We start from the raw sequence: 13,246 nt of genomic DNA on the forward strand, positions 1-13,246 counted from the left end.
CAGGTCTTCCTGGGTAAAGAGAGTTAGCATTCTAATAAGGATATTTTCACCCGTAAGTGGCGAAAAACTTCATCCACGACCACAGAGCATTTGGGAAGCTGTGCTCTGCCTGGGGCTTGGGTGCTTGTCACTCACAGGCTTCCCGGGTGGGAAGTGGGGTTCTGAATGGGGAGATGAGAGCAACACATTCCCAGGCTAGCCCTTTTCCTTTGCTGCAGTCTCTGTCCCCACTCTCATGCTGTCATTTAGACCTTAACCTTATCCTTATGTCTTTCCCCCATAGGCAGGAAGCGAAACCCTGGCCTTAAAATTCCAAAAGAAGCATTTGAACAACCTCAGACCAGTTCCACGTAAGTTGGCAAGATCATCGTCTTAATCCAAACACTCCACTTTACAGATTTCCTGGGAACAGGGTTTCATTTCTGGACTGGTGCGCAATGCCTCGACTATGGAAAGCATCGTTAGAAAGAAGAGCCCTTTAAAGGGGAAAGCCATGGACCTGGAATAGGTCCGTCAGTCTATATCGAATGGGTCACTTTGAACTCAGTGTCTCACATTACCGGTTGGCAGAAAATTGAGTGTCACAAAGTCATTTGGCAGATGGAGTCTTATGAAAGGTTCCCGGACATGGACTTTCTGCCTTTTCCCTATAGGCTTGGGCCAACAAGCGAATCCCCGTGTAAAGCCACTACTGTAAAACATGAGTTGAGATGGAAAGAAGGAATTTGGTAAGGACTCAGCATCCTGACACCTAAATCCCATCCCATATAAATAGAGGGCAAAATGAGGCACAGGAGCATTTTTTTTTTAATTAGCAGAGGCTTTGGCCCAGATCCCTAAGTGAGCTCGAGTCCTGGTGAAGCAGGCTACCCTCTCCCGTTCTCTCCCTCTTAATTTCTTTTTCACTCTGTGGGGGAGTGAGAGTACCCCCCTGTCCCGCTGGAAGTATGACCAGCTTATAAAGCATCTGCTTGGGAGGAACGGAAATTGCAAGGAAAAAAGTCGTAACAGGAGTATTGGAGGGGCAGAGCAAGCATAAAGAAAGGCCATCCCAATTGAAGCTTGAGTTTGCAAGGCCTTTGCTCATCTCTACAAAGGTGCCTCCCTTTCAGAAGGCTTTTGGACTTAACCATGACCCATCCTATCAGTAAGTGCACCTCCTGGTGTTGGAATGTGCTGGTAAAAATGATCATGTCTACCGTAAGACTTTGTCGAGGCCATTGCCATTGCATTCCATTGAAGAATCTCCTAAGTGCAGAGCGGAGTGGAGGGCTTGTCTTCAGGGTTCTACACCATAGTTCAAGGGTCAAGCTCACGTTGCACGATTCCTTTCGTGAGGCTCTACAGGATAAGGTTCCTTCCGTATCTGCTATTGAGGTTAGTTCTTTTGGTCTTTTTGTTTTTGTTTTTTCCTCTGGACCTAAGACCTGTGTAATTAATAACTTTCCCCCTCTGATTGGTTTCTAGAGAGTTTAGAGTCAAATATATTGTTTCCCTGTACTATCTGTATTGGACTCTACGTGATACACTTTTAGAACTTTTCATCGTGAAATTATTGTAGATTCACAGGATATTATACAGAAATGTACAGGGAAGTCCCATGGACTCTTCCCCTAGTTTGTGTCCCCCCCCCCCAACAACACAATATCAAAACAAAGTGGCAAATCATAGAACTTACTGAGATTTCACCAGTACTGCACGTACTCGTGTGTGTGTGTGTGTGTGTGTGTGTGTGTGTGTGTGTGTAGCTCTATGCAGTTTTACCATATCTGTAGACTTATGTAACCACAGCCATAAGCAAGATACTCAACTATATCAACACTGTAAGATTCTTTGGCGTCATTCCCTTAGAGCCATGCCCACCTCTAACCTGTAGCCCAAATCTCTGACAACCACTAATCTGCTCCCCATTTCCATTTTGTTGTTCCATGGTTGTTACATAAATGGCATCATGCATCTCCTCCTGTTCGAGGTTGGCTTTTCCATTCAGCATAGTTTCCTTGAGGTTCATTCAAGTTGTTGCGTGTATCAATAATTCATTCCTTGTTATTGCTGACCCCCTTCAATGGTATGGATATGCCACACTATGTTTAACGCTTTAGCCTTTGAAGGAGATATGGGTAGTTTCCAGTTTGGGGCTGTCAATGATAAAAACAAGTTCCTGCTTGAAAATAAGTCTTCATTTCCAAGGGGCCTGTGTCCAATAGTACAATTGCTGGGTCATATGGTAAGTCTGTTTTTAGCTCTGAAACAACTTCCAAAGTACTTTCTGGATGATTGTACCATTTTACATTGTTAGCAGTTTATGAATAATCCAGTTTCTCTGCGTCCCTGCCAACATTAACACTATTTTCCATTTTTGCCATTATGATAGATGTATAGTGATACATCATTGCAGTTCTGATTTTCGTTTCTCTAATGGTGAATGGTGCTGAGTATTTTTAGGTGTTTGTTTTTCATCCATGTATCTTTAGTGGTGAAGTGTCCGTGCACATCTTTTCTTATTCCTTAATTAGCTTGCTTTTTTAATGTTGAATTTTGAGAGTTCTTTCTATATTCTAGACATAAAGAGTTTGTCAGGTATGTGATTCAAAAGCATTTTCTCCCAATCTATAATTTGTCTCTTCATTCTTTTATTTTGATGAAATCCAGTCTAGCAATTTTTCTTCTTAGGGATCATGCTTTTGGTGACAATTTTAAGAACACTTTGCTTCACACTTTGTTCTTGTTTTTCAAAATAATTTTGGCTATTCTAGTGCTTTTCTGTTTCCATATTAGTTTTATTTTTTTATTTTATTTTTTCCATATTAGTTTTAGATCAGCTTGTCTGTGTCTACAGATAAACTTGCTGAGATTTTGGTAGAAATTGTGTTTAACATATAGATCAATTTAGAGACAATGGACATCTTTACTAACTTGAATCTCCTAATCCATGAGCCTGGTAGATTTTGCAAGTATCTAGATTTTCTTTGACTTCTTTTCATCAGTATTTTATAGTTTCATTATACCTATTCTCTACATCAGGGTTTTTTTTTTAATATTTATTTATTTCTTTGGAGAGAGAGAACGAACAGGGGAGGGGCAGAGAGAGAAGGAGGGAGAGAGTCCCAAGCAGGCTTCATTCCATCTGTGCAGAGCCCAGTGAGGGGCTCGAACTCACAAACTGTGAGATCATGACCTGAGCTGAAATCAAGAGTCGGAACTTTAACTTACTGAGCCACCCAGGCATTCCTGCTTTAGGGTTTGTTAACATTTATACCCAAGTATTTCATTTTGTGGAGAGCAATTATAAATGATACTTCATTTAAAATTTTGGTTTCCACTTGTTAGGAATCAGTATATAGAAATGCAATAGATTTTTCTGTGTTGATATTCTATCCTGCGACCATATTGAATTCACTTAATTGTTCTTTGAGTTTTCGTAGATTATTATTATTATTATTATTGTTATTTTGCATTTTTGTAGATACTTTAGAACTTTCAACGGAGACGATCATACCTTCTGAAAATAGAGACAGTTTTCTTTCTTCCTTTGCAAGCTGTATTTTTAAAACTTTGATTAAGATTATTATTATTACTGTTTTGCTTTGTTTCAGTGGCAAGAATGTCCCATGCTGTGTCACTTAAGATTGATGAGAACAGGCAACCATGCTTTGTTCTTAAGGAGAAAGCGACCAGTCTTTAACCATTAAGCAGGATGGTAGGTTTTGTAGATCGAGGTTTGAAAAGTTCTTCTTTAGTTGTAGGGTACCGAAGGTTTTTATTGTTAATGTGTTTTGAATTTTGTTAAGTGATTTTCTCTGCATCGCTTGGCACGATCATAGATTTTTCTTCTTTGTACTGTTGATGTGGATTACATTGTGATTGATATTTAAATATTGAACTAGTTTTGCATACCCCAAATAAATTCCACTTGGTTTATGGGTACATTATTTTTTTTATACACTGTGGGACTCAATCTGCTGAGATTTTGTTGAGAAGTTTTGTGTCTAAGTTCATGAGAGATGTTGGTCTGTGGTGGGTTGTTTTGAGTTTTGTTTGTTTTGTTTTGTTTTTGTTTTGTTTTGTTTTGGTGTGTGCTATTGTTTTCTGGTTTTGATATTAAGGTAGTATTGGCCTCATAAAATGAATTGGTAAGAGTTTCTTCTTCTTCTTTTTTTTCTGGTAGACACATAAAGTCTATGAAACAAAATTAGCCAAAATATTTCTTTTTCTGGAGCTTTTAAAATACAAATTCAGTTTCTGTAGTAGTTATAGGACTATTCAGATGACCTGTTTCATCATGGCTAAGTTTTGGTCATTGGTGGTTTTCAAGGAATTGGTTCATTTCTTCTAAGTTGTTGAGTTTATAAAAGTTGTTCATAGTACTTCTGGATTATTCTTTGAATGGCTACAGGATATATTGTGATATCCCCTGTTTTTTCCCAAGATTGGTAATTTGTGTGTCCTCTCTTGTTAAATGTTTCAGTCTTGCTAGAGGTGTATCAATACTATTGTTTGTTTGTTTTTTTAAGAACCAACTTTTAAAAAATTTTTTTTTTATTTTTGGCTTCTCAATTTTACTGATTTCTGCCCTTATTTTTATTATCTTCTTTGGTAATACATTTTTATATCACCCTCTCAATTCTCTTACATTCCTTCCCTTCACATTTTTAGTCTTCATTAGTTTCTAACTGATATTAATTTTCTGCATTTTATGAATTTTTGAAAGCCATCATAAATCCTTCCTTGGTATAAACAAGTGAATGAAAGCCTACGTAATGCTACACTATTTCTGTGTTCTTTCCCTCATGTGGTAGAATAAACTTTGAATATGATTTTCTTTTTCACTGTGTAAAGCCAAGAGTATCATTTTTTTATTGTAGACAATACCACTCCAGCTCATGGAGAGCCTATTATTATTATTATGATTGTTATTATTATTATTTTAATACTAATGCTTAAATTTGTACTCCTAAAGAAGTAGCTTCCACATTTTGTGTTTTTCTTGGCAAGTTTTTGAGCTTGGCTTGGTGACTCTTACCATTTATACCCTGCCTTCTTCTGCAGTACTACACAAAAATAAATATCCTGGGACAGAGCTCCATTCTTCCTAGTTCCATGTGTGTGGTCCCTCCGCTGGAGCTCTTTCTTTGAGTAAGTGATGCCAGTGTGTCTTTGGCTCAGGTCTCTGAGCTGTCCCCTTAGTGGACTGGCAGCGGCTAATTCTGAATTGATTCGATGCTAGTGAGTATTATTCCAGTTAACCTCCCAAGAAGCTCAGGAGGCCGTTACTGTTACTCTTACTGAGAAAACAGACCTGTACGAGGTCAGGTGCCTTGCTCAAAACAGTTGAGTATCACTTCATGGGTAAGAGTTCCGGCTCGAGTAAGTTGGCCCGTGTTCGTCTTTGAGATCTACATTTCACTAGTTGAATGAATACCTTAGGCAAGTTATCTAACTCGACGGAGGCTTAGTTTCTTCTTCTGAAAGATGAGAATAAATAATGATGTGATTGCTGTGAGGTTTAGGCATCATAACCTCTATTAAGTGTCTAGCCTTTTCCCTTGGGATTTCTCAAAGAAGGCTGCTCCAAGTGTTGTTGCTGTTATTATTACTAATCCACTACATAATTATTTAAAATGTTTTTATTTATTTTGAGAGGTAGAGAGAGAGAGAGAGAGTGAGTGGAGGAGGGGCAGAGAGAGGGAGAGAGAAAATCCCAAGCAGGCTCCATGCAGTCTGTACAGAGCCCAATGCGGGGCTTGAACCCACGAACCCATGAGACCATGAGCCGAAATCAAGAGTCAGACGCCTAACCGACTGAGCCACCCAGGTGCCCCCACTTAATAATTATTAATAGTTATTATTAAGTGGAAGAGCTGGTGTGCAAAGTCAAGATTCTCTGACTTTCAAGTATATGCTCTTAGCCACATGTCGGACTGGTAGAGAGTGTGGCCAAATAGTCTGTGGCTAGTGAAACAAGAGGCAGGATCTTTTACTCTCGCAGTTGAGAAGACGTTAGAGTGAGGCTCTGGGTTCTAATTTCACCATGTCTTTGAATGACGGGAAGTTATTTAGTCTGTTTTGATGTCAACTCTTCCCATTAAGGTAGAGATAATAGTCCCTCTAAGAGTTGTGTAAATTAAAGAAGATATTTTATATAAAGGGTCTAGCACATGGGTGCCTGGATGGCTCATTCGATTAAGTGTCTGACTCTTGATTTCAGCTCAGGTCAGTCCTGATCTTGTGGTTCATGGGATTGAGCCCCACATTGGGCTCTGTGCTGTGGGTGCAGATCCTGTTTGGGATTCTCTCGGTATCCCCCCTTCAAAATAAATAAATAAACATTTAAAAAATAATAAAGGGTCTAGCATAGTCTCTGGCCCAATAGACGAATAATAATTGTCATAACACCCAGTAAACTGATCACTTATTACTTAGAATTACAAATAAATAATCACTATAATATGCCGAAGCTTGTTGTTCCTATAAAAGCTAATACTAGGTGACCGTTGGAGTACCTTTGGCCTTCCAGGGAGGGAATTTTGTAATAAGCTTGCTTCTGTCCCCACAGGTCTAAAATATTGAATAAGCAATGGAGAACATACACCCACAGTTTAACCTCCTGCAGAGACTCAGTGCCCCAGGCAGACTAATAATATGCCCAGTCTGGACAGAACACAGTGTCAACTAATCTAATATGAGCTGTCAGTCTTGGCTGCATCGTTTGATGCTTTTGGCAGACTTGATGAGTCCAAAGGCCTTAGGCTCGGGTGGATTGATCATTTTCATTAGAGGGGACCTGGGTGTTGAGAGTAAGTTCCTTGGATTCAATTAAACTTGGATTGAAATCATGGCTTTACCACTTGGGAGCAAGTTAGTTAAACTCTGAACCAGATGGTTTCTCATCTGGACCATTGGAGTAATGATACTCATAGGAGTGTGTGTGTGTGTGTGTGTGTGTGTGTGTGTGTGTGTGTTTAAGGCATTAAATGAGATGTAGGTAAAGCACTTCACCTGGTTCTTTAGGTCAAGACAGATTCAAGTGACATGAGTTTTATTTTCAGCTCTGTTAGGCTGTATGGCTTTAGCAAACCACTGAGCTTTTCTGGGTTCCATTTTTCTCTCATTCTGGAAAATGGCATGACCTCCTCCTATTAGGTAGAGGTATAATGCTAGGTTAGTATAACACTTGAGTCTGTACACTTTTTTTTTTTTTTTTTTTTTTTGTGTGAAAGTCCAGATAGTAAATATTTCAGGCTACTCGGGCCACAGTGGCCTCTGTTGGATATTCTTCATAAATTGTTTTTCCACAACTTTTTAAACTTGAAAAAAATTATTAGCTGGGCCACGGGCTGTAATTTGCAAAACTCTACATGGATACTGGGACACCAGAGCTGGGAGGGGTCTTACCCAATGCCCTCATGCAAGAAAATGGAGGTAGCCCCAAATGACCAGTGACATTTCTGTTGCTTCATACCTTTTCTTTAGTGTTTATTTTTGAGAGAGAGAGAGAGAGAGAGCAAGCGAGCAATCAAGTCGGGGAGGGGCAGAGAGAAAGGGAGACACAGAATCCAAAGCAGGCTCCGGGCTCTGAGCTGTCAGCACAGAGCCCAACGTGGGGGTCAGACCCAGGAACTGTGAGATCATGACCTGAGCTGAAGTCGGGCACTCAACCGACTGAGCCACCCTGGTGCCCCAGTTGCTTCATACTTTTTAAAAGGAAGAGTCCTGAACAATTGCAAAAGGTTTTTTACTGTTTATGTTAGTCATGTTTCAAGTAATAGCTGTCTTTATTTCAGAATTGCATTGCAATTAGTACAAACTATTGATCGTGAAAGAAACAGTTTTGGAAATTTTAAGAATGAGAAATCAGATTTTTAGAGACTTAATCCTCTGGAACGTATTTCTGAAGAAAATTTCCCTGCTCATAAACACAAGATCTATAAAAACATCACTGGTGTGTGTGTGTACGTGTGTGTGCGTGTGGTTGTGTGTGTTTTCCTCTCAATCTCTTCCTCCTACTCCCTGGTTTTAAGTTAGTATAGAAAAACTTTATTTTAGGTATTCTATGTATTTCAAAGGGATTTTGAGGTGAGGGAGGGCTTGCCATTAAAACTTTAAATTTATGTTTATACCTGTGTTTATATTCTTTTTCTTGTTTTTTTTTTTTTTTATTTAGTTTCAGCACATGGGGTAGGATTATAACACACGAGGATTCTTCTCTCCTTTCCTTTCATCTTCCCTGTCTTCTATTTTTTCTTGTATTTTTGTAGAGGCAGAGTTCTGGCATGGAATGTCCCCTTAGGAGGACCTGGTTCTCTTTGGTCACCCTTGATTCTGCCAGCACTGGGATCCTTTTGTCTTTTTCTAGTGATGCTTTGGGTGCATTTATTTCAAGAAAATGCTTTTCGCGGCTCCTAATTAGTGGCAAGGCCAAGGCCAAACATCCTTCTCTTGAGTGGATTGATATCAATCCAGGTAGTATTGGAGTAGTAGAAATACATACCCATGAGGGGACTGTGTGCTTTCTCTATGGAGACACAAAATCAGCCAACCTCTGGCTTCTGAGATGACCCCTGGGTTGCACGTGCACTATGTATGGAAGAAATATCACAACCGGATTAGACAGCCTGATAGAACAGAAAGTATTCTGATCACAAACCAGGAGACCTGGGTTAGTTGTGACCTTGGACAAGTCACATCAGCCTCTCTGGATGTTTTTTCCATCTGTAAATGTGGGGACTAGATAGATTTGGAATTATTATGGTGAGTTAACATAACCATAGGCTAATTATTGTTTTTTTAAAACAATTGTGGGAGGGGCGCCCGTGTGCCTCAGTTGGTTAAGCATCGGACCTTGGCTCAGGTCACGATCTAATGGTTCATGAGATGGAGCGCCACATCAAGCCCTCTGCTGTCAGCACAGAGCCCACTTTGGATCCTCTGTCCCCCTCTCTCTCTACCCCTACCCTGCTCTTGTGCGTGTTCCCTCTTTTCTCTCTCTCTCTCTCTCTCTCTCAAAATAAATAAATAAACTTAAAAGAAAACAATTGTGGGAAAATGTGGTGGAGTAATTGGGCACATTGGTGTTTTCGGATGAAAGAAGAAGTTTGGGACTTACTAGAATAGTATGGTTATTTGTATAACTATTTACACCAAGATCATATTTATTGGATATTTACTATATGCCGGCCATGTTAAAGAAGAAATAGAAGCTCAAAGAGATTAAGTCATTTAAACCCAAATTTTATTTTATTCCAAATCCCACACTACTAACACTTTTGTGCTGCCTAATTTTACTGATGAACTTCCACTTTAATCCTGCAGAAAAAAAACATCTCTCCAGTTGTATGTGATTTGAGAAGGGCATATTTGACTAAATATTTCATGGTTTTTCTTTACCCCTTTTCTTTCTTAGGCCACCTCGAGACTTAGACTCCAAAGCTTGCATTTCTATTGGAAATCAGGTAAGAAAAATCATGTGTGCCAGTTAATATCTTGACCGTTTTCCATATATGCTTTCTGACTGGCCATTGAAAAGTTTATTTTCCATTACATGCCATAAAGAGATGGGTCAAAAAGTTTGAGTTTAAGCAGATGTGATATGTGCTCTTGCTATTTTGAGTGCCTTATTGAAATCAGGCTGGTGAGGTCCTGATGGAAGGTGTTTGAGGAGAGTAGATGATTTGCTTTGGGACACATTCCTTAAAGTCCAAGGGTAGATCTCATTGCCATCAGTCAGCAAATGGGTGACACATGTGATGAAGGGGGCAGAGCTAAGAAAGCACAGTGTAGACAGCTCAAACCGAGCAAGTTGAAAAAAAATTTTTTTCTAATGTTTATTTATTTTTGACAGAGAGAGAGATAGAGCATGAGCAGGGGGAGGGGCAGAGAGAGAGGGAGACACAGAATCCAAAGCAGGCTCCAGGCTCCGAGCTGTCAGCACAGAGTCCGACACAGGGCTCGAACTCACAGACCGCGAGACCATGACCCGAGCCAAAGTCAGACGCTCAACCGACTGAGCCACCAGGAGACCCGCAAACTGAGCAATTTGGAAGCTGAGTTGGAGCTGGATCTCTGTGTTGCCCGTGACCAGCAGGTGGCACACCGTGCGAGTCTAAACTTCCCATGGCGCATCTTGCATTCAATGGCTGCCTGGATAAGCTTCTAGACAAGAAGCCTGTGGGCCAGAAATAACCCATAGAATGTTGGGAGAAGCCAGAGAAAGGATGAAAGAGACTGTGTCCTTTATTTCTTTGTTTACTACTGCAGTATTCCTTTTCTCTCTTGTAGAACTTTGAGGTGAAGGCAGATGATCTGGAACCAATAATGGAACTGGGGCGAGGTGCGTACGGGGTCGTGGAGAAGATGCGACACGTGCCCAGCGGGCAGATCATGGCGGTGAAGGTAGAGTCGATGGTCCCCAAACGTTTTCTGTCTGTGGTGTATATGTTCGTCCATCTCAGTTCCAGATCAATTCCTTTCATAGAAGCAAAACAATCTTCAATGGAGTAAAACAAAGAATGTTAATTGTAGGGAACCCTAGTGACCGCCAAATGTGTGGAAAAGGCTTCCTCGGTATAAGTTACATCTACCAGTTGGTTTTTGTTGTTGTTGTTGTTGTTTTGTTTTTTAATTTTTTTATGTGTATTTATTTTTGAGAGAGAGAGAGACAGAGTGCGAGCAGGGGAGGGGCAGAGAGAGAGGGGGATGCAGAATCCGAAGCGGGCTCCAAGTTCTGAGCTGTCAGCACAGAGCCCGACACGGAGCTCGAACTCACGGACTGTGAGATCATGACCTGAGCCGAAGTCGGACGCTCAACCGACTGAGCCACCCGGGTGCCCCAGTTTTTTTAACTGATAAATCTGACCCCCTCCTTTTAATTTTTTATGTAACCACCGTGTCATCATCACACTTAAAAGAATGAACAGTACTTCTTTAATGGCATGGAATAACAGCTCCAAATTAAAATTGCCTTGATCATCTCAAAGTTGTTTGGTTTTCTTTGCCTGGTGGTTGTTGAAATCCAAATCCAAATAAAAGTTCACAAATTGCGTTTGGTTGTTATGTCTCAAAAGTCTTTTTTATTCTATATTCTGTTGTTTTTGAAGAATGATCCCTGAAAAATCAGGAAACCAGCATTGTCTCCATTTGTGGAAAACAGGAGAGTAAAATGTATCTTGAGTGAATTTGCATCATTTTTGAGCTGTAAAAAGAAACTTAGAATCACTGCATATTTCTTGAGGGGCTTTGGAGAACTACCCTCTCTCCATGAGTTCATGGATTTGGACCATTGTTAGGAAAGCGGATGGTCAGACGACTTGGATCCCTTTGTTTTTGGAGAATGGAGATACCTTTCCCTTACCTTGTAGATTTTTCAATTTGTTCTTCTGCAGACTTTTTGCTAATTAGGCAAAAAATATGAAAGCCTAGTGACGCTATATCTTTAAAAAATTTTTTTTAATGTGTATTTATTTTTGAGAGACAGAGACAGAGCATGAGTGGGGGAGGGACAGAGAGAGGGAGACACTGAATCTGAAGCAGCCTCCAGGCTCTGAGCTGTCAGCACAGAGCTTGATGCAGGGCTCGAACTCACGAGGTGCGAGATCATGACCCAAGCCAAAGTCAGATGCTCAACCGACTGAGCCACCCAGGCACCCTGGAAGCCTAGTAACATTGTATCTTTATGCTCATTTAATAGCAAAATCGTGCTTCTTTAAGGCTACATTTACTGACGTGACAGATTTCTCTTCTCTCAGAAGCGCTGGGATAGGAATGAACATTTTCTCCATTTCTGTTTGATTCTGTCCATTTCCGATAGCTCTGTCAGTTCTTTCACAGTTGCTACTTAATCCAAATATTCTTACTTGTTCCCAAAGAGGGCCTTTGAGGTTTTTTTGTGGGATCCCAAATCAGCCACAAAGTAATGGATACTGTGGTCTCTGAACTGAACATACATAACATAATGAAGCAGACTGTTCTTGTGACTTGGAAATACACTCCCCAACGTTTGCACGTTTTCCAAAATATATTGTCAGAGGGCTTGGGATTTTTCAGGAAATCCAGTGAAAGTCTTCCATATTTCTCATTTGTTACAAATAACTCATCACTAGGACAAATACTTGAAAGGTCATTGCTAGAACTTGTGCTGTGAATTTTGTAGTATTTTCAGGATGGGACTCCTTAAGGTCCCTGCCTTATTAACTGACTCATCCTCAGAGCAGTAATCATAAATTTTTCCATGCGTTTCCATTCAGCGGATCCGGGCCACAGTAAATAGCCAGGAGCAGAAAAGGCTACTGATGGATTTGGATATTTCCATGAGGACAGTGGACTGTCCTTTCACAGTCACCTTTTATGGTGCACTCTTCCGGGAGGTAGGTGATCCGTCAATTCAAAATCTGAAGAGAACAGTAACTTAAAAGGAAGTTTCTCTAATTACATCAACGTGATGTATGGTCATGGTCCTCTTTCTTGTTTGACGCATCTTCTTCTTTTTTTTTTTTTTTTTAGGTTTATTTATTTGGTTAGAGGGAGAGAGAGCACGTGCACATGAGTGTGGGAGGGGCAGAGAGACAGAGAGAGAGAGGGAGAGAGAGAGAACCCCAAGCAGACTCCTTCCACGAGAGCCCCACGTGGGCTCGATCTCACGAACCATGAGATCAGGACCTGAACTGAAATCAAGAGTCTGAGCGTAACCGACTGAGCCACAAGGCGCCCCTGGCATGTCTTCTATAGACAGTTTTGTATTTGTGCAATGATGACAATGCCCCACCACAAAGTTGGCTTGAAATCGTAGTATTTTTAAATGTGTTTAGCCCTTTTGAAGATGCTGAGGCTCCCTTTCTCCTTTCTGTTTTGGTTTATTTTGGCAGAGTGGTCTATATCAATTGTCTATAGGCTAATTTAGATAGATTTTGTAAAATCTGATATGTTCTAGTCTTTTGACCAGTGGATAAGCTTTATTTAGCCTGTCTATGTACCCTCGAGGCTTAAGCGTATCTCTTGGCTTTACCTTTGCTTTTATTTTACCGTGACACGGATTGTGATGCTTCAACTCACTCTTCTGACCAGCTTTTCGATTCTTGCCAGCACTCCGTGTGGGAGATCAGACATGGAGCAGGCATGGAGACCTAAGTTCCTACAGGGCAGTAACAATAAAGGCTTATATTTCTGGGAATCTACTGTTTGTGGCTATTAGTACTGATGTATTTGTTTATTTAAAAGGTTTTTTAAAAATCTGAGTTGACACGCTATGTCA

The 13,246-nt window shown here is 40.4% G+C and overlaps 1 protein-coding gene across 1 annotated transcript in view; it reads left to right on the top strand.

Moving 5' to 3' along the window:
* Positions 1 to 13,246, top strand: part of MAP2K6 (mitogen-activated protein kinase kinase 6) — a 115,236-nt gene that overhangs the window by 77,318 nt on the left and 24,672 nt on the right. Inside the window, exons 2-5 of the mRNA XM_007073444.3 lie at positions 284 to 350; positions 9,404 to 9,452; positions 10,279 to 10,392; positions 12,243 to 12,362. Coding sequence (XP_007073506.2) covers positions 284 to 350; positions 9,404 to 9,452; positions 10,279 to 10,392; positions 12,243 to 12,362 — 350 coding nt within the window. The remainder of the gene's footprint in view (positions 1 to 283; positions 351 to 9,403; positions 9,453 to 10,278; positions 10,393 to 12,242; positions 12,363 to 13,246) is intronic.

Source organism: Panthera tigris, chromosome E1 (assembly GCF_018350195.1).
Source record: "Panthera tigris isolate Pti1 chromosome E1, P.tigris_Pti1_mat1.1, whole genome shotgun sequence".
Classification (NCBI taxonomy): Eukaryota; Metazoa; Chordata; class Mammalia; order Carnivora; family Felidae; genus Panthera; species Panthera tigris.